Genomic DNA, 21913 nt, shown 5'->3' on the forward strand with positions numbered 1-21913 from the left:
TTTCAAAGAGTTTTGTGAAGAAGTTTAGAGAGTCATCTTTTCTTGACTTGTTTGTGTTCCCAAGTGTCTGCATCTCTTACGCATGCATTATTGGTTGTTGCATTGCATGATGATGCATAATTCCTTATATAAGCTCTCTTGAAAGTGATTGTCATCAATTACCAAAATGGGGGAGATTGAAAGAACATGCGGTGCCCCCATTTTTGGTTTTGGTAATTATTGACAATCTCTATGGACTAATGGTTGCCTTGATTTATATTTGAAGGATTTGTCCATAGGCATTTCTTGAAGTCCATGTGTTGGTTTCAAGGAGTTGATGAGTTAACCAGGGTGCTATTAAGGAATTATTGCAAGCATGTCTTGAATAAGAAGATTGTGTGATCATTCATATTTACCTTCAAGACATCATCCAAATGAAGAGAGTTGGAAAGATTCAAGGTTGATCAAGACTAAGTCAAGAGTGAATCAAGTTGATCAACTCACAAAGCGTAGAAGATGTACCGAGAGGGATCAAGTGATCCCATGGTATGGTAAGCATTGTTCATTGCGCTTTGTGTACTAACCCATGGTCTATGTGAGAGTTCTATGTGGGGTTAGGTACGTGTTCATGGGCTTGCGTCAAGAGGAAGATATCACTCAACCCATGGAGGGGATGGCATCAAGTGGTGATCGTCATCAAGATTGTCGTGTGCAAGTTCAAGTGGAGCATCACGAAGAGATCAAGTGCTTGAAGCTTGCCATCCATTGTGGTGTCAATGGACTTGTGAAGATGTGCTGAAGATTGGCTCACCCATAGTGGAGTATGGGGGAGCAATCATCTAGTCTTCATCGAGCCAATGCAATCAAGAAAGGTGATCCAACTTGAGGGAGTCAAGGTCGTCATCATCTAGCTCAAGTGGACCATGTGCAAGGCAAAGGTTTGCCCTTGATAGATTTTCTATTTTACTGGTCTCATGGTGGTAGTTGGGAGACCGGGTTATAGGATCGATTGCCATACTATCAAGGGGGGCTCTCGATGAGTAGCTTGGTTGTATCATTCGTAGAGAGCTCAAACAATTGCATCCTTGCATCATGTTTCTTGGTTCTTTGTTGGTTATCTTTGTGAGTCTTAGAGCTTATGGTCATCTTGATGACAAGCATGAGTTCTTCGAAAACTGATTTCTTATGCATCTTCTTTTGTGTTTTCGGTGTTGGAGTTTTTACCGGTCTTAATTGAGAAAGGATTCTCACCATTTTATTTTGGGTATTTTCTCTATTGATATTTCTTGATATTTATATCAAGATTTTGTTTGCTCGTCTTTAGCTTTCAAACAAACTTGATTTCGTCGAATTCGGAGCTCGTATGTGAAAGTTGTGGTTGTTTTGATCTTACCTGTTTTACATAGAGAGGTTGTACCGCCCCTTAGAGCGGTTGTACCGGTTGACCAGTACAACCGGTGTTTGGAGCGGTTGTACCGCTCCAGAATTGGTCCGAAGGTTGTACCGGCCATGTACCGCTCTGCCACCGGACTAGTTTCTGTTTTGGAGCGGTTCTTGGGCGGTTGTTGACCGGTTGTACCGATTAGTTTAGTTTAACCGGTACTACCGGTTCCCTGGGCTGTTGTATCGCTTAGGCCTTTTTCCTACAGGTTGGTTTTTCCTCTACTTTGACCGGTTGTACCGGTTCGTGCACCGGTTGTACCGGTCTTACAATTTTCTGCACATAACGGGCAGATTCTTAGGGACCTATAAAAGGGGGTCTTCTTCCCCATTGAACCTTATCCTTTGAGCTCGTGTTCTTCCCCCAATGTTGACCTTCTTCGAGCTTGCTATCTCTCAATCCCTCCATGGATTCTTGCTAGTTTTGGGGGGAAAGATAGAGAGGAGATCTAGATCCACATTTCCACCAATCAATTTCTCCTCTATGTGAGGGGAACCCCTTGGATCTAGATCTTGGAGTTCTTGGTGTTCTCCTTCTTGTTCTTCTCTCGTTTTCCTCCCTAGCATTAGTTGCTTTGGTGGGATTTGGGAGAGAAGGACTTGGGCACTCCATGTGCCCTTGCCATTGCATTTGGTGCATAGGTTTGAGTTCTCCACGGTGATACATGGAAGTTACAAGTTGAGAAGCTTATTACTCTTGGGTGCTTGGTGCCCTTGAGCTTGTTCCTCTTGGGTGCTTTGGCGCCTTAGACGGTTGGTGGTGTTCAGAGCTTAATCATTATGGTGTAAAGCTCCGGACAAAGCGTCCGGGTCTCCAATTAGGTTGTGGAGATCGCCCCGAGCAATTTGACGGGTTTCGGTGACTGCCCCTAAGGGTTGCCAAAGTGTACGGGTTCGGTGACCGCCCCCAAGGGTTGCTATTTATACGGGTTCGGTGACCGCCCTCAAGGGTCCGTTAGTGGAATCATGGCATCTTGCATTGTGCAAGGGCGTGAGTAGATTACGGTGGCCCTAGTGGCTTCTTGGGGAGCATTGTGCGTCTAATCCGCTCCAAACGGAGATTAGCATCCGCAAGGGTGTGAACTTCGGGATACATCGTCGTACCACGTGCCTCGGTTATCTCCTACCCGAGCCCTTTACTTATGCACTTTACTTTGTGATAGCCATATTGTTTCTTGTCATATATCTTGCTATCACCTAGTAGTTTGTCTTGCTTAGCATAAGTTGTTGGTGCACATAGGTGAGCCTAATTGTTGTGGGTTTTGTGCTTGAAAAATTAACCGCTAGGTTTATTCCACATTTGTTCAAACCTAAACCGTAATTATTTTAAAGCACCTATTCACCCCCCTCTAAGCGACATCCACGATCTTTCACATGTTGAATGATCCAAAGAAGAATCTGTCAAATGTTGTGCAGCTCATTCAGGAGGTCAAGGAGATGCTAAGCACTAGGGATGAGCACAAAGTGAGTTGGGTGAGGAGGTCGGCAAACAATGCCACCCATGTGCCGGTCAGGGAAGGAGTTAGTAATAAATTGTTTAAGGTTTGGGCCATTGAGCCCCCTGAGGGCTCATTTGGTTGCCTCCTCCCGGGATCCCAGCGTTTTTCCGGGGCTCAAAACTCACGTGGAGACGCTCGCTAGGGAAAACGAGCCCATCATTTGGACGAGCCGTTCAACGGGGTGGGCTGCCCCTACCCCCGCTCTTTCCCCGGGAAGAGGTCCCACGCCTGGACACTCCGGAAAAATTCTCTCGTCTTTTCTGTTGTGCGATCTGAACTCGCTGCTTCGCTCTGAATCCCTCGCTCGTTGCCTTCCGCCCCTCTCGTCTCCCCTCCCCTGTACCACCAAATGAGCATAGGAGATCTCCCTGGCGGAAGGAAGGGAACCACAAGTGCTCTTGAAATTCCCCCGGTGGGATTTAGTAACCTGGGTGTTCTCCCCCTCATCACCAAACAAAGCCTGATTGTATTCTTCGTCTTGTATCAGATGAAATTTCTGGACATGTTATTTAGTTAACTAGGCGATGCTCTGCACGTTGCGGCGGGATTTTGTATGAAATAAACATTCCGCTGAACTAATCATCTAGCTGTTGTCTATAATTTCTCTTGTAGTAAGATAAGTTGTTTATCAATATTTTACAAATAAATAAATAAAGAAATACATATCTCCATCTATAAGTTTAAAGTTGGACGGAATAAAAATGCATGCATGACTCACTTTTCTTTCATATATAGATCACTCAGGTATCATGCTATGAGCTGCATGCACGCGTCAGTTTTTTTCTTGATTAAAACACACAGGCGGCAGTTACTGCATGCATGTGTCATTTACTACATATGGTACATGCAACGGCTCTCGTTGTGTAGATCGGACAGATATTGTTGATTGATCTACTATATTCAAGGGCTAAATTAATTTGGATGATGTGGCTCAAGGAGAAGCGAGAAAGTTCTTAGTAGTGGGGGCTAGCTATTTAGATATAATAGATAAGATGGAGAGACTTAAAGAAAAACTATTTTTGGCTAGTAACGTGCCAATAAATGTAGTGGCAAAAAACCCGAAATACCCCAGCAACAAAACCGAGAGTCGCCTTTTCTTTCCTTCTCCATTTTTTTCATTTATATATATATTTTTTTGAGAAATCTTTTCATTTTTATATACAAAAAAGGATAAAAATGAAAAGATTTCTCAAAAAAAAAACGAGGCTCACGTCGCAAAAGAAGAAGACAAACGAAGCTCCTCCAGAGAGAGAGAGAGAAAAGAATAAGCAGAAATGAGGCTTCTCACGGGTCTAAAACAAGGCTTTTCGAAGAAATGGCCCAGCACCCACTGGCCCAACGCACCTCCACAATCGCGCGGCCCGCCGGGCAGGCAGCGCCGAGCGACAACAAAAGCCACGACCCGTCGGCCTCCAGCATCCCCTCCCCAAACCCCAGACGAAACCCTAGCCTGCCTCCCAGGAGCGCCGAGTCCCTCCGTCCCCAACAGGTGGGTGGCGGCGCTGAGCCCCTCTTCTCCCCCCAGCCTCCGCATCTCTTATCTTCCTCCGTCCGCGGCCTCGCTAATCCTCGAATCTCCTCTCCCCGTTTCAGATCTACGCGCGCGAGGTTCGGTTCGGTCTTCGGAGCTCGAGACATGGCGTAAGTTCCCCCATCCAAATCTGTAGGGGTTTGTGGCCGCGTAATCCGACTGCAAGCGCCGTGTATTTGTCTTGGTTGCCGAGTTGTTGGCCGTGTAGTAGACTCTGCGGTTACTCGGCGCACGTTTGTTTGTGCTACTTGTTGCCTTACCTTGGAGGAATGTGCCGCTGTTGTGGAGAAGCTGTCTTTGAGATATCAAGTGATGTTGTTGAGGGCGGCATGTTCCTGTTTGATCGATTCTGTGTCGCTGCCTCACTGCTCTAGGTCTTCATGTTTGATAGATCCTGTCTAGTTGCCTAATTGGTTTTGGTCGATCTCGTGTAGCTTAGTTTATCTAATTTAGAGAAGAAATTGCGAACACGTCACCTGTGGTTTTAACTTTTAAGTGGGTTGAGAGGTGGTATCTGTCATGCAAAGTACCCGGTCAGGATCAACTGATGCTGATGTAGAGATTACTGTGCTTGCTTTCAGTTGAAATGGTCTGTTCTGATTGCAGTCTTGCAGATCTTATGTAACATTGTCATGCAAGGTTGCATTTTATAGCTGTAGTGTAACCAATATTGTCTTTGTAGGAACCCAACCGGATAGAGGATGCTATACTAACTACCTTTTTCCTGGGGTAGAATTGATTGTTATCTTACTGTACGAGTAATGTAATATGTAATATAGGTAACTATAGCATGTGTGCATGTTTTGTCATTTAGTGGTCATTCGGTCATTATGTGATGCATTGCGGTCTGAGCAGTATAACAATGTCTAATGTAGAAAGATAGCTGTACATAGAGGATGTTGTATTGAAAACTAATCCTGAGAAGGTCATTTGGTCTTTATGTGATGCCTTGTTCTAGGGTAACTGTTATTGACTGTGTGATGCAAATGCATGTGCTGGCTTGTTTTTTCTGTCAACTTAGTATTTCCTTTATGTTGATCAGGGAGGAGAATGCCCCAGTTGAGGTTGCTGCTCCGGTTGCGGCCCCTACCCCAGTTCTTGGAGAGCCCATGGACTTGATGACTGCTCTGCAGCTTGTGATGAAGAAGTCAAGCGCTCATGATGGCCTTGTCAAGGGACTCCGTGAAGCTGCGAAAGCGATTGAGAAGCATGCTGCTCAGATCTGTGTGCTTGCTGAGGACTGCGACCAGCCTGATTACGTGAAGCTGGTGAAGGCACTGTGTGCTGAGCACAACGTTCACTTGGTCACTGTGCCTAGTGCCAAGACTCTTGGCGAGTGGGCTGGGGTTAGTATTCTTGTTCATCTGCTTAGTAATATTTACATTTCTCCCAAATTTCACCTCAAATTTATCTTCATATACACGTGTCATGTTCATTTGCACAGTGAAATTTGCATTAATCCAATATGTACCTCAATGAACATGTGGTCTGTTACATCTACTTGATTTCCACTAGGTATACTTGGTCTCATGTTATTAATGGTCAAAGCTTATGTCTGGTCATTTACTAGCAGTTTTCCTTGTTTGTTGCTTAGCTTGTAGCTTAAAGTTGGGCATGCAGTATGATGGTTCTTCTTAGCTTGCAAACCAACCTTGTATGGAAGCTGGAACTGATTGCTGACAAATTCCATATCCTGTATTTGATGCAGCTTTGCAAGATTGACTCTGAGGGCAAGGCAAGAAAGGTGGTGGGCTGCTCATGTGTCGTTGTGAAGGTAAGGATTCCATTCTGATTGTCGTGAAAGAAGAATCCTGTTCTATTTTAGTGCCAAGAATGTAATTCTAATCTAACTTTTGGCTGTTCTTTCCCCTCTAACCAGGACTACGGCGAAGATTCCGAGGGTCTTCACATCGTGCAGGAATACGTCAAGTCGCACTAGGGACAGCCTTCCAGTTTCCGGATTCTGCAGGATGCTAGTAGCTTCGTTATGGTTGCGTTCCATGTCTGAAACTTGTTAGCCTATGAAAATTATCTTGTGCGGTTTTGTCGAATCAGAGTTTCGTTTCTGGTGCTGGGACATCATGGCTTGATTGTCAGAGATACAGATCTTCCAGTGTCATTTTGTTGGTGCTATCTCTGTATTAAATATGAGAGTATGTTGATTTTGAGCTTGCATGAGGTGTTGTGTCTACTGCTAAGTTTGATGAATGAAATTACTCCACACGTGATGTTCACTGAACGATCTGCGTAACCACTCTTTGATGAATTATTGCACTGTCTGTTGTCCAGGGTTGATAGTAAGCAATGCCCACTTGTGAATTAGCGAAAGATAAATTACCCTGGGAAGATGAATTAGCGTTAGAGCATTGTGGTTTATCCCACCCAGGTAAAGCAGGAAATGCACGGACGTGCACTCACATGAAGCAGCAAACATGAATACTCTCCGTTTTCCTGAAAGCAATGCTTGAAAGAAAGCGTAAGGAAGTGTCGAATCAATATGATGTATTGGCAAAGCCAGTAAGAAGGGAATCTAAAGTAGATAGGGACTAAGAAGGGAAACGAAAGTAGATAGGAACTCCCACTGTAGATGTGGTTTTATACCTTAATGAATTGCTACCTTATAGCATAGCGAATTCCGTGATTGCTAGCTCGATCCATAGGGATTGATGAAGAGTGCGCTGATAATGGAATTTTTCTTCGATAAACAGGAAACTTAAGATGGATTGATGAAGAGTGCGCTGATAATGGAATTTTTCTTTGATAAACATGAAACTTAAGATTAAGATGCTCCGAGGGAATGTCCACAATACCTGGATTTAGTCAGATCCAATTCGAAGGATTTTGTAGGTTCATTAATCAAGCCTTGGCAGTTGTTCTGATCAGACTATATATTCTCAAAGATGCATACAGCATGCATCATACTCCCTCCGTTCCTAAATACTTGTCTTTCTAGAGATTTCAACAAGTGACTACATACGACGCAAAATGAGTGGATCTACATTTTAAAATATGTCTACATACATCCGTATGTTGAGTCCATTTGAAATGCCTAGAAAGACAAGTATTTGGGAACGGAGGGAGTACATTGCAGGTAGCATTCCAGTTCAACAGCATAGAGATAAGCTGGAATTTCATGTTGTTACATCATACATTGCAGGGTAGCATTCCAGTTTAACAGCTTAGAGATAAGCTGGAATTTCAGGTTTGTAACAACGGCTCCCGTATCCACCCGTCAAGAACCTCCACGGTAGCACAGCTTATTGAATTTAGGTTGCAACTCTGAACTCTCGAACTCAAACACCAAAACCAGCTACAGTTGTTTGAGGTCACAGCACACCATCTAGTCGCATTAGTACATTGGAAATCTCTGTATAGGTTTCGCTCACCAGTCTAGCCCTAAATTCTTGGAGGTGAAGAGGTCTTCGACGTAGAGAATTACTGGTCCAGACGACCTGACGAAACTCTGCATTTGAGCCCTTGCCGAATTTTCTGCGAGGTAAAAAAAGAGGCAGTGACCTGAGATCAGAATCAAGTGACACCGAGATGAAAAAATATAACATATCTTATTGTATTTTTGGCATATTTCGTCCCAATCATTCTCTCTTTATGCGACCTGATCAACTATAGAACTGTATATATGAACTTGCATATGACCCCCTCTAATGCAAGCAAACATCTATACAAACAAACAATTAGAGCTACGCTTTGTAAGGCAACCAAAAAGCAATGTGATCTGATCATGTCAGCAAATGATGTGAGTTGCATGCCTGGCATGGAAGCTCAGAGTAATATAAACTACAGAAGAGATAAATCGGTGCTCTGGGGATCAGGATACTCACCATCTTCATTCAGTTTCTTCAAGAGCTGTGACTTAGAAGGGAGGGCATACATTCCAGCACCAACTGCTTTCCTTATGGCCCAGCCATGGTGAGGAGCAAACACCTGAGCATAAGCCTTTGACGCTGCGTCCTTCAGGGAGTTGCCTCTGAAACAGAAGAGAATGTGAGCACTCAGGTAACATTTACTCAACAGGCATGTAAGAGTAGCAAACTAAAGGGTTGACAACATAATATAAGTGACAGCACTACCCCGTTTGCAACTTGAACTTACTCTGTGACTAATATCTGCTCAAACAGAACTTTCACCATATCAATCCCACGCTTAACCCTGAGTAGATTCCTCGTATGGCTCCCCGCCTGCCTGACAGTGCCCTTCTGAATGTCAAGCTCAACCATGGAGGGCAGTGTCGAAATCGTCTTGGATGCCTCCAGTAAATCATCAACCTGCAACCAAGTAAAACGAAGTAATCAGACAAGATCACCAAACAAAAGCCTTGAAAAGGGGATGCTGCGACTAACTAGGTAATCGATGGCACGAAGTCAGTCATCAAGGTTTCTGTAACAAGATAACATGTGAAACCCGAAATGGCCGCACGCTTGGTTTGCTAAGCAGTAGTGCTAAAATAAGTGCAGAATTAGGTTGGAAGTTCCAACACCTCTTAAGCATACATCAGAACAAGCATATCACAATAGTAGCTGAAAGCCTGAAATAGATAATCTGGTCCTTATGTGCACACAATAATTCCTGGCTTGATCAAGCTGAAAATTAATTGAGACCACCTCGCACTAACCTCCTAGCCTTGAACAAGCCCAGGGGATCACCACAATTACCTTAAACCAGAGATGTATACAATTAAAGCAGTAGTACTAACTCAAGTGCAGAAGTGGGTAGGATTTTGTACACCTGAAGCACACACCGCAACAAGCATAGCACACAGACACAGTAACAGAATTAGACAGTCCGATCCCGATGAAACACCCAATTATTGCTGCTTGATCCAGTTCGGAATTCGACAGATCATTTCACCCAAACCTCCTAGCCTCAAACTAAAATGGATTGGCACAATTACCTCACCACATGGATGCACAGCTATGCAGAGTACAATTCAAAACGAACTCAAAACAGAACTTGCCAACTCGATCCGGTTGAGAATTTTGAGGTCATTTCACCCCAAACCTCCCAGGCTTCACACAACGAAACCAATGTCCCGGGAATCACCAGAAATTTTACCACATACAAGCACAACGAAGTAGCATACCGAACAGCCGACTCGCCCTAAGCAGCCGAGGGCTCCAACCGGGGGAGGAATCGCGAGACGCGAGCTAGAGCAGAGCAGGTAGCGGGGAGGGGAGGAGAGGGGGGCGGAGGAGCGGGCGCTTGCCTTGGCGACGTAGTCCATCTCGGCGAACTTGAAGGCGATGCCGAGGCAGCCGAAGAGGACGGAGACGTTGGAGCAGGCGCGCGAGAAGTCCCCCGCCGCCATCGCGGGCTGCTGCTGCTGCTGCTTGGCGACGGCCGCGAGCTGCTCGAACGACGCGCCGATCCGCCGCAGCGGCTTGTCCGCCTCGTTGGACCCCATCGGCCGCTCGCCGCCGCGGCTCGCCGCCGGCGTTGAGGGCGGGCGCTTCGAGTTCGAGAGCTTGGGTGGCGTCGGCGTCTGGGCTGATGCGTTGTGCTATTTTTTTTCTCTCTCTCTCTATGCGTGGTGATGCCTTGTGCTTTCGGTGGTTGTACGCGTTGTTGTGTGAAGAGGGCGACGGCGATGACGGCGAGGTTGGGGTCGGTCGGTCCCGTGATGGGCCTGAAAGTGGGAGCGGTAGCAGGCTCGGGCCACGGAATGGAATGAAACAACTTGGGCCATTCTCTGCTAGGCCCATGAAGCGTAAGTATGTTTTTTTGGGCTTCTAGCTTAATTTCCACTCCAAAGGAACTGGGCCTTGCTCGACAGAGAAAGCCCTAAAAAAAGCCAAGAGGCCGAGGGGGTGGATCGAGGAGCTTCCATCCGAGCGTCCATGTCCACGGCGGCCGGTGATCTCCCGGCGGCGTCGACGAGGAGCGAGAGGCGGAAGGAGCGGAAGAAGGAGCGCCGCCGGCGCGCGCGCAGGGAGGCGGCGGCGGCCGCGCGGGCTGCAGCAGAGGCGCTCGCCGCCGACCCAGAGGAGGGGCGCCGCCTCCGAGAGCTCGAGGAGGCCGAGGCCGCCGCGTCCGACCGCGCGCGCCGCGCCTTCGAGGACGCCGAGCGCCGCTGGCTTGAGAAGGCCGCCTCGCGTGCCGCCGAGGAGGCAGCCGCGGAAGAAGAGGCGAGGGCCGCCGAGGCTTCCGCACGCGACAAGGTCTCCTGCTTCTCACTTACCCCAGTGCCTTGGCTCCTTCAACTGAATGAACTAGAGTATTTGGCCAGTTGCTTGCTTGCTTAAAACTTAGAATAGATACGCATTCCGTTTCTATATTGTTGACGAACCTGCACACCCGATTTCGTAATAGTAATAGCATATTCTGCAGAACAATGGGACGGTTTGGGGTGTATGTTGTCTAACTGACATGAACAGCATTTGTAGGATGTTGGTATTTGCTGCCTTTGATGTGAACTGACACATAACAATAGCATAATACAAATTATACCAGTGTTGTTGGAGATGATTGGAGTACGATTGATAATAAGAAGCCAAAGAGGATAATAATCAGGAAGAACAAGAAGAAGCAAAGTTTTGGGCAAAAATCCAAGCATTGATGAAAAGGAAGAACATTGTCCTTGCCATCTGTTTGAGCCCATTTGGATGCCCCGGACTTGAGTTATACTTATATGCTTATGCATGATGCTGTTCACCTTACCCCATTTCAGTTCTCCGCTCCTTGGTAGCTCATTGTTCAAGGACACTCATGCTTTGTCCATGGCACGTGTCTTCACAGATTCTTGCTGTCCATTGGACATATTTATTCCAATCCTCTTGATACATCATATATGCGTGTTGTTTTGATCACTAAATGCATGTGTTGTGTGATTTTCATCAAAAATGTTTTACTAGCTGGTGGAATGTTTCAGAATACGTTACGTTCTAATGGGTCCTGACTATTGTTGTTTCTTGGGCTATTTCAGTATAACGATGACCACAGAGACGAGACAGAAGACGATGGGGAATGGGAGTATATTGAAGATGGACCAGCGGAGATCATATGGCAAGGAAATGAAATCATTGTGAAGAAGAAAAAGATCAAAATACCAAAGAAGGCAGAGGATAAACCACTAAGTCAAGAGGTCAATCTTATGTTTGTGATAAAGTTTTGTTGTCTCTTTACTGTTGCTCAAGGATCCAGTTTTTGACTTACCATCTGAAAAGGGCATGTCCAATGTCTTGCAGGAAGAGAGACCTACATCAAATCCGCTGCCACCTCAGTCTGTAGCTGTTGCTTCTCAGAGGAGAGAACCTTCCTTGTCTGCTCGAGAACTACTTGAGAAAGTTGCTCAAGAGACTCCAAATTTCGGAACTGAACAGGTATACTCCATGGTTCTCTTTTCAGCTGGACAGGGAAGGATGTACTTCTATTGCAAAATATAGGAAGACGAAATCCCAATATCTAATCAACACATTTTCCTATATTTGCACCAATGTAACGACTCTGTTTATTTTCTCTGTAGGATAAGGCCCATTGCCCATTTTACCTCAAGACAGCAGCTTGCCGCTTTGGAGTGCGCTGCAGCAGAGTTCATTTCTACCCTGACAAATCATGCACATTGCTCATGAAAAACATGTATAATGGTCCAGGCCTTGTTTTGGAACAAGATGAAGGGCTTGAGGTTTGTTAGAGGACAATCCCTTGCAAACAAATTGGTATCCTGAACTACAGTCACATTAATTAGAATACTTATTCCCGACCTACTCACTGTTTTGGCCCCTTGCTTTAGGAATTAGGCAAATATTAAGTACAGTCACATTAATTTCTGTCTAAATTTGGTTCTCAATGTGGGATTAACCAATGCATGAAGGAGGAGTGACCATGCATGCTGCATTAAGACAGGGTCCATCACTTAATTAGGTCCTCCTTGGTTACTGTGATTTTCTAGATGAGCCAAATGGATTAAGCTTAAACTTTGTGCTGTACAATGAACAACCATAGGTAGAAATAATTGGTTACTTTAATTCTTTTGTAAGTTCTCTTCCAAGTGTTAAAATATGCCTGTTGCTCTTTAGAAGTTTTGCTTGATCTTCTGGCTACTCTCAGACCTGCGACATAATGCATGTTCATTGATGCATTCTCCAAGAATTCCCTCTCGAGGCAAGCAGTGACCAACCACCCAGTTGGTTTCATTTGATTGGAGACGCCCTGAACTTTCATCTGCTACCGTATCCTAAATTTTCATGTTGCTGGTGTTGCTGAGATTTGCTATGTTTTAACTTTTTAAAAGGAAACATCTCCAATATTTAATGTTTACAACATGTCTTGAGAATTATTGATGAAGCAGCTCCTTGACAGTCCAATAGTACTTGTGAGATGTTCTTTTATTGGACGTGTTGATGATCATTAGGTGACAGGTGAATGTGTTTTTAACCCCTTTAGTATAGAAAATACCTTTTGATGGTAAACTATTGCTTAAGTAGGCCCTTAGTATTACTTTTGTGTTTTCTAGTTTTAATTATCTGTTTCTCCCTTTGTGTTTTCTCTCGTGTTTACTTCATAGGTCATGGAAGTTACAGTTGAATGGTTGATTTGATCCATAGCTAATAAGATTTTTTTATAACATCCTCCAGTTTACAGACGAAGAGATTGAACAGAGCTATGAAGAATTTTATGAAGACGTGCACACAGAATTTCTGAAATTTGGTGAACTTGTTAACTTCAAGGTTATTTTTTCTTCCTTCCCTACCGGGACTACTTGACTTTCCCTCTGGCAGCATCTCTTTATCTGTTGCAAGAATAGTACTTTATCACTAACTTTGCAGGGTTAGGTAGTTGGTTATTAGTCTCCAAGGATGATAATTTGTTCTTACTTAATGGGGTCAGTGGCCTAATTCAAGAATGTTTGTGTTACCGTGATGTGTTTGCTACAACTATCAATCATGCACGTCCAATGCATGTTCCCATAACATTCCATATGAACTTGTGAAGTGTACTAACATTGTGGAAATCCATATTTATAAGACCTAAGTTTACACATCATTAAATTTATTTCTTCTCCAAGTAAACCACTCAAATGAAAAAATCCCGGAGATTAAACATATGTTAAATCGTGAGCCATAAGCATGCATGGTTAAATCATGAGCCGTAAGCATGCAATTAAGAGGTTATTAGTATTGGCGATTAGGAGACTAATTCTGCCAGCTATTAATGTGATATATGCAAGCTTTAGACTGAAAGTAACCAACACCGCTGTGAGTCAATCAGGACAAACAGTTTCACCTTAATTCATGTTGGCCCCATATCTCAAACGCCTTCACCTTCACTCTAATATTCATATGTACTCAGTTCGTACCCGAACTCAGCACAAGAAGCATTGCCTCTTCTACTCTTACAAGTATAGATATAGATATGATTGATTATGGCTGATTCATACAATAGTATTAGCAGGCCGATTCTCTAATAATCTACTCAAGGTATTGTTTTGTTCTGTAGGTATCTAGCTTGTTCACTGTAGTTGTTCATAGCGACTTATCACTTTGTTACACATGCTATACCCTAGGGACTTCTCAAGTGCGGACTTGCATAAGCATTTTAACCTCACCTCCAGTTCAATATGCCACCCACCTAATGGTCTCGTGGACTACACACCAATAATGTAAAAAACTAAATATAGAGAGGAAAAGGAACCTCGTACCTAGATCTGTGCTGGATTTCTATTAATTGAAAAGCAACTGGGTGGATTGTTAGCTTGAATTAGTACACATATTTGATCTGAAATGGTTACCAAAAGTGTTATCACCATTCATCAGTGGTTCCGTTGTGCGCAACACTAAGAAGCAGAAATCTATATTTAAATTTGAATTTTAAATTTAAACTAGATGACATGGTGATTTTCTAAATCCCGGTCAGAGTTGGCCCTGGTATGCAGGATGAGTTTTCTCAGGTTATGTGACTTGGCCTAAGCATTTAATCTACAGCTGAACAATTAACTAATTCAAGATTCTCTTTATTTTTCTAGTCTTCTCATGCGTTATGCTGAACTTTGGCTTCTGCATAACATTTTTTCCATAGAAATAATTCCAGATATTATTTCAGGTATGTAGAAATGGATCATTCCATCTTCGAGGAAATGTCTATGTGCATTATAAAGCCTTGGATTCAGCTCTTCTTGCCTACAACAGCATGAATGGTCGATATTTTGCCGGGAAGCAGGTGATTACTTAATTTTATTCCTCAAGTACTGTGAGTTATGTGAGCACAATGCTAGAGTATTGTTGTGAATGCTTTCTTACATCTCAGAGAATCCTTCACCTTAGATGTTATGCTGAGTTTCCATAACATGTTCCTGGTTTTTCCTCTTGTATAAGCTTACCTTGAATATTTTTTCCTGCTCTTCAGATAACATGTGAGTTTGTTGCTTTGACGAAATGGAAGTCAGCGATCTGTGGTGAGTACATGAGGTCAAGATTCAAGGTATCTTAAGTTTACACGCTGTCACCTGAATTCTTTGTTTTATTTGACATGTACGAAGCATATTAACATCATTCATATTTGTGAGCAGTATTTTAGTTTGAAAATGGCTAAATGACTAATACCATCTATGTGCTCTGTTTCATCTCTCTTGTTTAACAGACATGTTCACATGGAGTTGCTTGTAATTTCATTCATTGCTTTCGTAACCCTGGTGGAGATTATGAGTGGGCTGATTGGGACAATCCTCCACCTAAATACTGGACTCGGAAGATGGCTGCTCTGTTTGGTCCCTCAGATGATGCTGTTTTTGACAAGGCGAGTGATACCCCAGATTTTGAACGGTTACACAGTTCAGATAGGAAGAGACTGAGAAGTTCTGATGACAGGTACATGTTCAATTATTTTAGTCATTTAATCTATATACAGTTTTTATTACACTGAAGTCTAAAATGAGAGAGGATTCTGTAGGTATATTTCAAGTAGACATGGGGATGGAGGTGCACATAAACGGCATTCATCAAGAGTTTTTTCACATTCGAAGCAAGAGCAGAGCAACCATATCATGAAACATGGGCATACTCGACATAGAAGAGAAGCATCTGCAGCAAATGAGCAACGAGGCCAAGAGATTGAAGATGATACTGGCAGATACTGTTCGCCCATGGAAAATGAAAGAGTGTCCCAAGCACATAAGCATGAAGAGAAACATAGAGACGGCCATGGCGATGTAGCACGTGGATACAATGGTAAAATCAAGTCCAGGAAGCACAGATCTGAACGGCACGAAAGTCTGGAGTCTGGATGTTCTGATTGGCCTTCAGAATTTGCTGATGCAGGCACAAGCAGAAGTCCTTCAGGCAGCAAGTCCACCAACAGGTACAATGATCACAAAAGGAACCGGAGGCAATCCTCGGATGATCCCAATCTTGAAAGGGGCTACTCCGCTGCGGACAAATCATCGGGGAAAGCACACATTGCCAAAAGTAGCTCGAGACATTACGTTGAAGATGACTCTTGTGGTGAGAAAGGTAGTGGAAGAGGCAAATCTGGAAAGCACAGTGATCATTGTGATGACCCCGATGATAGATGGCTAGCAACAAATAGTGACGTTGATTCAGACGCAGAAACTCGATTCCCGAGGTCAAGCAGTGGAGTTGGTAAAGGTGGAAGGAACGATAACGCTCCTCCTGATGAGGATGATCGTTATCGAAGGTCCAGCAGTAGGTCTGGTAGGTCAAGAGCGAAGGATGACAAGAGCAGCAGGAAGAGGAAGAAGCGTCACAGTGAAATCAGGAAGAACAGCGATAGCGACGACGATCCCTCAGATTCTAGCGACGTTCGGGATTTGAGCCTGCATGCAAGGAGGAGTCGGTCAAGAAGCAGCGAGGAGGGTCTCTCATTGCACAAGCGGAGGAAGGGTCGCCGTGGTCACGATTCGTGATGCAGCTGAAATATCTGATCATTTGGTCACTAGACTGGCGACTTCGGATTCTGGACGATAAAAGCAAATGTGGTATAGATGCCAGTAGCTCATGCAGTAGTCCTTGCCAGCCTTGCTTTCTTCTCCTTTTCTTGTGTTCTCCTCTTTGCTGATGAGGTTCCTTTTTCGGGATAGAGATTTCTTGCAAAGCAGAAGGCTTGTAATGGTTTTGTTAATTTAGAGTTGTTCACATCTCACCCTTGGTCCAGCCCTGGAATTCCACCGACTATATGTTCACCACACTTGCTATTGAACGAAAAGGCACATCTTCAAAACATCCTTTCCCTTCCCTCCAACAGAAAGAATTTGTTCCATCGATCCTCCGGAAATGCAATTTTCGGGTGAGGGAAGGGGGAAGCTCCTGTCATCAGACCAACATAAATGGAACCTATCAGTCAGTAGCTTCCTTCTTTTCACAAGAATTTGAGAAACTTCCATTGCACTTTTTTTTTTGAGAAATACTTTTTTAGGTTTTTTTTGAGAAATACTCCCATTGCACTTTATTCCAAACAGGAGCCTCGCACTTTGGCCTGCTAGCTACTAGGCGGGCTGCATGGCTTTGAGCTACTGTGTGTTCGCTACACCTTTGGGATTCCACAGCCCAATTTCTGTATGGCTACCTGTCTCAAAAAAAAAACTGTATAACAAACGCTACCCTACCCATCAGGCCAGCCTTGGCGAGAGCAAACGAAGGGGGGGAGAAAGCAGATCGGCGCCGGCGGCGACTGCGCTGGTACGTACTGTGCGTGCCTTCTATCTCTTGGGTTCCTCTGTAGATACGTTTGAGAGGGCGAGGTTCGGTGAGCCCGGCCGGCTAATCCTCAAGCCCGATTTCATTCTGGAATCCGAATTCGGTGCAGATCTACCCTACCTACCGATTTGAGTCTCTGGCCCATTCCTGTGCATATCCACAGGCCGACTCGGAGCTTCCGCCGGAGCATACACGCACATAAATATGGGTCTGGAGATCACCTGAGCTTCTACCGAATCACGTCGATTCCGCCGGACGCCATTTGCCAATGCACACCCTGATGAACAGCTCGATGAAGGTCACCGATGTCAACATGGAAACAGAGGTGCCCGAGCTTCTCCTTCCACCAAATCACGTCGATTCCAACGGACGCCTTTTGCCAAAGCACACCCCGATGAAGATCACCGATGTGGATATGAAAATAGAGGCGCTAACAAATTACATCAACCTCAGACGAGCAGGAGGAGAGGGGGGCGGTATGAAGAACATGGGGAACAAGAAGACCAAGAAGAAGATTTTCCGTGTGCCGCAGGACGAGCTGGATGAGATTCTTTCGTACCAAGCGGCGCCGGCGCCCGCTTGGCAGAGTGCGGCTAAACGCTATCCCTGGGTCGTCGCTGAGATGGAGAAGATCAAGGTGCGCTTTCTCGCCGGGCAGGAGAGGATGAGGCGGCAGTACGAGGCCCTGGGCTACGCCACGTTTGAAGCGTAGGTCACCGATGATGAGCAGGAGGAAGACGCTGCAGTGATGACTCCTTGCCAGGAGAATGACGATGCAGCGGCTACATCTTCTCCCTGGATTATTCCACGGGGAAGAGGCCGAAGAAGGTTTCGTCCGGGGGTCGTCAAGCAAGCAAGCGGCGTTAAGAAAATAACTTGGGCATACTAGTTATTGTTTTTGGTGTGTTTTAGTTTTAGCCGTTGGATTAGTTCGACACAGTTTATGGTACTGTAGTGTGTCATGTAGTATAACTTAGGCCTAGACTATGCACTGATGTGTACACTGTTCTTAACTATGTGTAATCCATGTATTAGGGTGATCATTAGTGCGAGGTAAACCTGTTCATGGACAACCCGGCCCGAACCCGAAGCCTGACATTCGGGCCGGGCTTGGGCTCCACTTTCTTACCCAAAAGCCCAAAATAGCCCGAAATAGCCACATATATATTCTTCATTGAAGAGCTCTGTCGCAAGTTGTGTTCACTCTAATATTCTTCATTGAAGAGCTCTGTCGCAAGTTGGTCATCAACAATGATGCTCTGGGCAGCTGCTACAAGGGCAAGGCCGTGGTAGAAGGCAACGCCTCAAAAGGCATCGGGGAGGCTACGGATGTTGGATCTACTTCCGATCCCCGATGCTTTCCATCGGCACATGGCCACCTTCCCAAGTGAAGTCGTTCTCAGGATGAACAACGTCCGCAACTGGAGGGTGAAGCTCCGTGATGTTAACGGGAGGCTTCCCATCGATCAAGAGTGGACCGGTTTCGCCATTGCTACCAGCTCATCTTCAAGGTCCTCACTGAGGATAGTTTCAAGGTGATCGTGTTCGACCTTTTCGGTCCTGAGGTGGTGGTGAAGTGCGTCGAGCATGACCGACTCTTGCACTGATCAAGGATGTGTAATGTTTAGTCTATCAATTCGATTCTGTATTACTCCTTCCTACAATCGTGCCTTCACCTCTTGGCCTTGTGAGCGACAAGGGTGTAGGGGGGAAGGCTCTGGCATGCTTTGTTGGTGCCCAAATCTAGAGGGGTTGGCCTGTCTCTCATCTGAATCAACAGAAACTCGATTCCCGAGATCAAGCAGTTGAGTTGGTAAAGGTGGAAGGAATGATAATGCTCCTCTAGATGAGGATGATCATTATCAAAGGTCCAGCAGTAGGTCTGCTAGGTCAAGAGCGAAGGATAACAAGAGCGGTAGGAAGAGGAAGAAGAATAACAGTGAAAGCAATAGCGATGACGATCCCTCAGACTGTAGTGACATTAGGGATTTGAGCTCGCATGCATGGAGGAGTCGATCAAAAGCGGTGAGGAGGATCTCTCATTGCACAGATGGAGGAAGGGTCGCTGTGGTCACGATTCATGATGTAGCTGAAATATCTGATCATTTGGTCACCAAACCAGTGACTTCAGTTTTTGGACGATCAAATGTGGTATAGATGCCGGTAGGTCATGCAGTAGTTCTTGGTAGCCTTGTTTTCTTCTCCTTTTTCTTTTCTTCTCCTGTTTGCTTATGAAGCTCTTTTTGGGGACAGAGGTTTCTTGCAAAGCAGAAGGCTTGTAATAATTTGCTAATTAGAGTTGTTTACATCTCAAACTTGGTTCTGCCCTGGAATTCCACCGAATTTATGCTCAATGCACTTGGTATTAAGAGCATCACCAACACATTCTCTAAACTTAAAACTCACAATAATTCTAGGTATTGGTAAACTTGCAACCATTGTCAAGGAACCAAGATAGTTGCCATCCCCTTGAGACACAGTTGCGTCGACATCCAGCTTAGGAACTTCGGCATGGGAGGGAATCTATTTTTTCACAGGCAGTTTGGTGGATAGGTTTGCATCATCGCCATGTCTTTAGCTTGGCTCATTTGTGGCACTTAGGTGTTTGACAAGTTCTTCCTTTGCCAAAGCCCAAATGCATCTCGCCATAATGCAGTCCAATAGGTAGCGACGCCACGAGTCCTCCGCCCTGCAGATGCCACAATATTTTGAGGTCAACATGTTCTGGTGGTGCATAAGGTCGGCCATGTGGAGTGATCGATGAGCCAGACTCCAAAGGAACACCTTTAGTTTGAAAGGAACATGAACTTTCCAATGCTTCATTAACAACTTTCCTTTCTGCTTGGAGTTAGACGGACTTGCCCCACCTTCGAGCCAATCTTCACACCTTAACTCCGTGGCCACAAGCATATGGAATGCCGACTAAGAAGAGAAGATGTCACAAGCATCATGATTCCATGCCCGAAAATCATCCTTCCGGTAGGTACAGAAGGGTATATTCCAGATAATCTTGACATCCAACAACATTAATTATGGTCTTGTTCGAAGTAGCCTGCGACTAATCTATCAACTCACCGCTTCGTCAAGGACGCAAATTAACCTCTTGTGGAATTTAGTTGTGACACGAAGTATAGGTGGATGCATCATGACCATTCTACCGATAAGCCCCGACGCACGGCGACTAATCTATGAACTCACTGCTTCGTGAGGACCGCAAGTTAACCTCTTTGTGGCATTCAGTTGTGACACGAAATATAGGTGGATGCATCAGGGACAATTCTACCGTAAGCCTCGACGCAAGGACGTCTCAACCTTATATAATTGCCCACCAAACATGCAAATGATGATTGCCTACTTCAACTCAAAAATGTCATCCTCATTAAGGTTATAAGCCCATTCAAGAATCCGAGCATTTGGGGTGTTAGGGTCTTGAATAAGCTCCCAAACCTGGCGAGCAAAAAGTATCAGAGAGTTCGATGTTGCGAAACCCAACACCTTCGCGGTGTTTTGGTCTGGTCATAGCACGCCAAAAGCCTCAACTGGAACTTACAGATGAGATCATTGATCAATGTAAACATAGCCGCGAGGAACGTTGAATAAAAATGCATATCTTCAAAACATTCTTCCCACGAATTGAAAAAAATGTTCCATTGAGGCTTTGCTTTCGATAGTATATTTTTGGGACGTGTTACGCATATCTGCCGGTCTACGAGCCGTAAGATCTGACGTAATCCCCCGGTCAAGCATCGTCGTCACTTTCACGACAGAAGTCGTGTTGCAAGAACACATTTTGCAACACAAGTCTCGTAGTAGATAAATATTTATAACAAAGGTTATGTTGCAATTTATTTTTTTGCAAGAGAGGTCTTGTTGTAGAATATTTTTGAGATTTTGTTTGTGCCATCGAGCTCTTGTTGCAATTTTTTTTTGCAACAAATGTTTTGTTGCGGAATGTCACCGCGTTGCATTGCTTGCGATCATGGCCTCCTGGTTGGGGAAGGGAGGAGGGATGTTTTGTATGCAATGATGATGGTGGTGGAGGCGATGCAACATGGGACCGGAGCGTCATAGCTGGGCAACGGCGGCCAAAGCTCCGCTTTGACGTGTGCGCTCGAGCGGCCATGGCCACTGGTCACGAGTGGACACATGGAGACAGGGAGAGGCGACCTCGTCGGCGTGCTGCCGGCGGTGAGTAGTGGTGGTGGCGGTTGGAGCAACGCATGGAGGAGTCAGCTTTACAGGGAGCTCGGAAAAGCACGGAAGGCGACTGCTCACGAGGGGATCCAGCTCTATGGATGCGCGTGTCGTTATGAGTCGGGTGATTTGAATCATTTTTCATACTCCTATTTTTTAGGAAAAAGAAAGAAAGTGAGATACTGTGTTCGCTAGGCCTTTGGAATTCCACGGCCCAATTTCTGTATGACCGATGGTGTGGCACGCCTACCTGTGTATCCCCCTCAAAAAAAAACATGTGTATAACAAGTTCTCAAAAAAACACCGCCTTCCTATAAGTTTCTAAAAGAAACCCTAAAAAAACTGTATAACAAACGCCGGCCTTGGGAGTTGGGACCAGCCTTGCCGAGGAGTATATCTGGCCAAACGGGCCGATTTTATCGGGCCGGCCCGGCAGCACGGCGGCACGGCACGCCCGGCAGCACGGCCCGGCACGGGCTAATCGTGCCGTGCCAGGCACGAGGCACGCACTGGGCCGTGCCTGGGCCGCGACCCTCAGCCCGCGTGCCAGCACGGCACGACACGAATTCTAGCGGGCCGGCCCGTGGCACGGCACGGCACGTAGCCCG

At 45.3% G+C, this 21913-nt stretch overlaps 3 protein-coding genes across 4 annotated transcripts; 2 read left to right on the top strand and 1 right to left on the bottom strand.

The window, feature by feature from the left end:
* The first annotated feature begins 4290 nt into the window (after window positions 1-4290).
* LOC123113572 (40S ribosomal protein S12) lies at window positions 4291-6624 on the top strand. The gene is made up of 5 exons (XM_044534857.1): window positions 4291-4407; window positions 4512-4559; window positions 5492-5795; window positions 6158-6223; window positions 6329-6624. The coding sequence occupies exons 2-5, from the start codon at window positions 4555-4557 to the stop codon at window positions 6386-6388; spliced, it is 435 nt and encodes a 144-aa protein (XP_044390792.1). The 5' UTR covers window positions 4291-4407; window positions 4512-4554; the 3' UTR covers window positions 6389-6624.
* A 927-nt stretch (window positions 6625-7551) lies between these two features.
* Window positions 7552-10023, bottom strand: LOC123113573 (accelerated cell death 11). Its single transcript, XM_044534858.1, has 4 exons — window positions 9671-10023; window positions 8560-8732; window positions 8289-8434; window positions 7552-7938 (listed from the first exon to the last, which is right to left on the bottom strand). The coding sequence occupies exons 1-4, from the start codon at window positions 9866-9868 to the stop codon at window positions 7832-7834; spliced, it is 624 nt and encodes a 207-aa protein (XP_044390793.1). The 5' UTR covers window positions 9869-10023; the 3' UTR covers window positions 7552-7831.
* Window positions 10024-10245: 222 nt separating this feature from the next.
* LOC123113574 (zinc finger CCCH domain-containing protein 16) lies at window positions 10246-16557 on the top strand. Of its 2 annotated transcripts, XM_044534861.1 has the most exons (10): window positions 10246-10372; window positions 10505-10622; window positions 11387-11545; window positions 11649-11783; window positions 11927-12085; window positions 13038-13130; window positions 14503-14619; window positions 14806-14880; window positions 15040-15266; window positions 15349-16557. In XM_044534861.1, exons 1-10 carry the CDS (start codon window positions 10302-10304, stop codon window positions 16319-16321), a joined length of 2127 nt encoding a protein of 708 aa, XP_044390796.1. In that variant the 5' UTR covers window positions 10246-10301; the 3' UTR covers window positions 16322-16557. The 2 variants fall into 2 exon arrangements, with proteins under 2 accessions (XP_044390796.1, XP_044390794.1); XM_044534859.1 differs by having other exon boundaries at window positions 10259-10622.
* Window positions 16558-21913: the final 5356 nt, after the last annotated feature.

Source organism: Triticum aestivum, chromosome 5B (genome assembly GCF_018294505.1).
Source record: "Triticum aestivum cultivar Chinese Spring chromosome 5B, IWGSC CS RefSeq v2.1, whole genome shotgun sequence".
NCBI lineage: Eukaryota > Viridiplantae > Streptophyta > Magnoliopsida > Poales > Poaceae > Triticum > Triticum aestivum.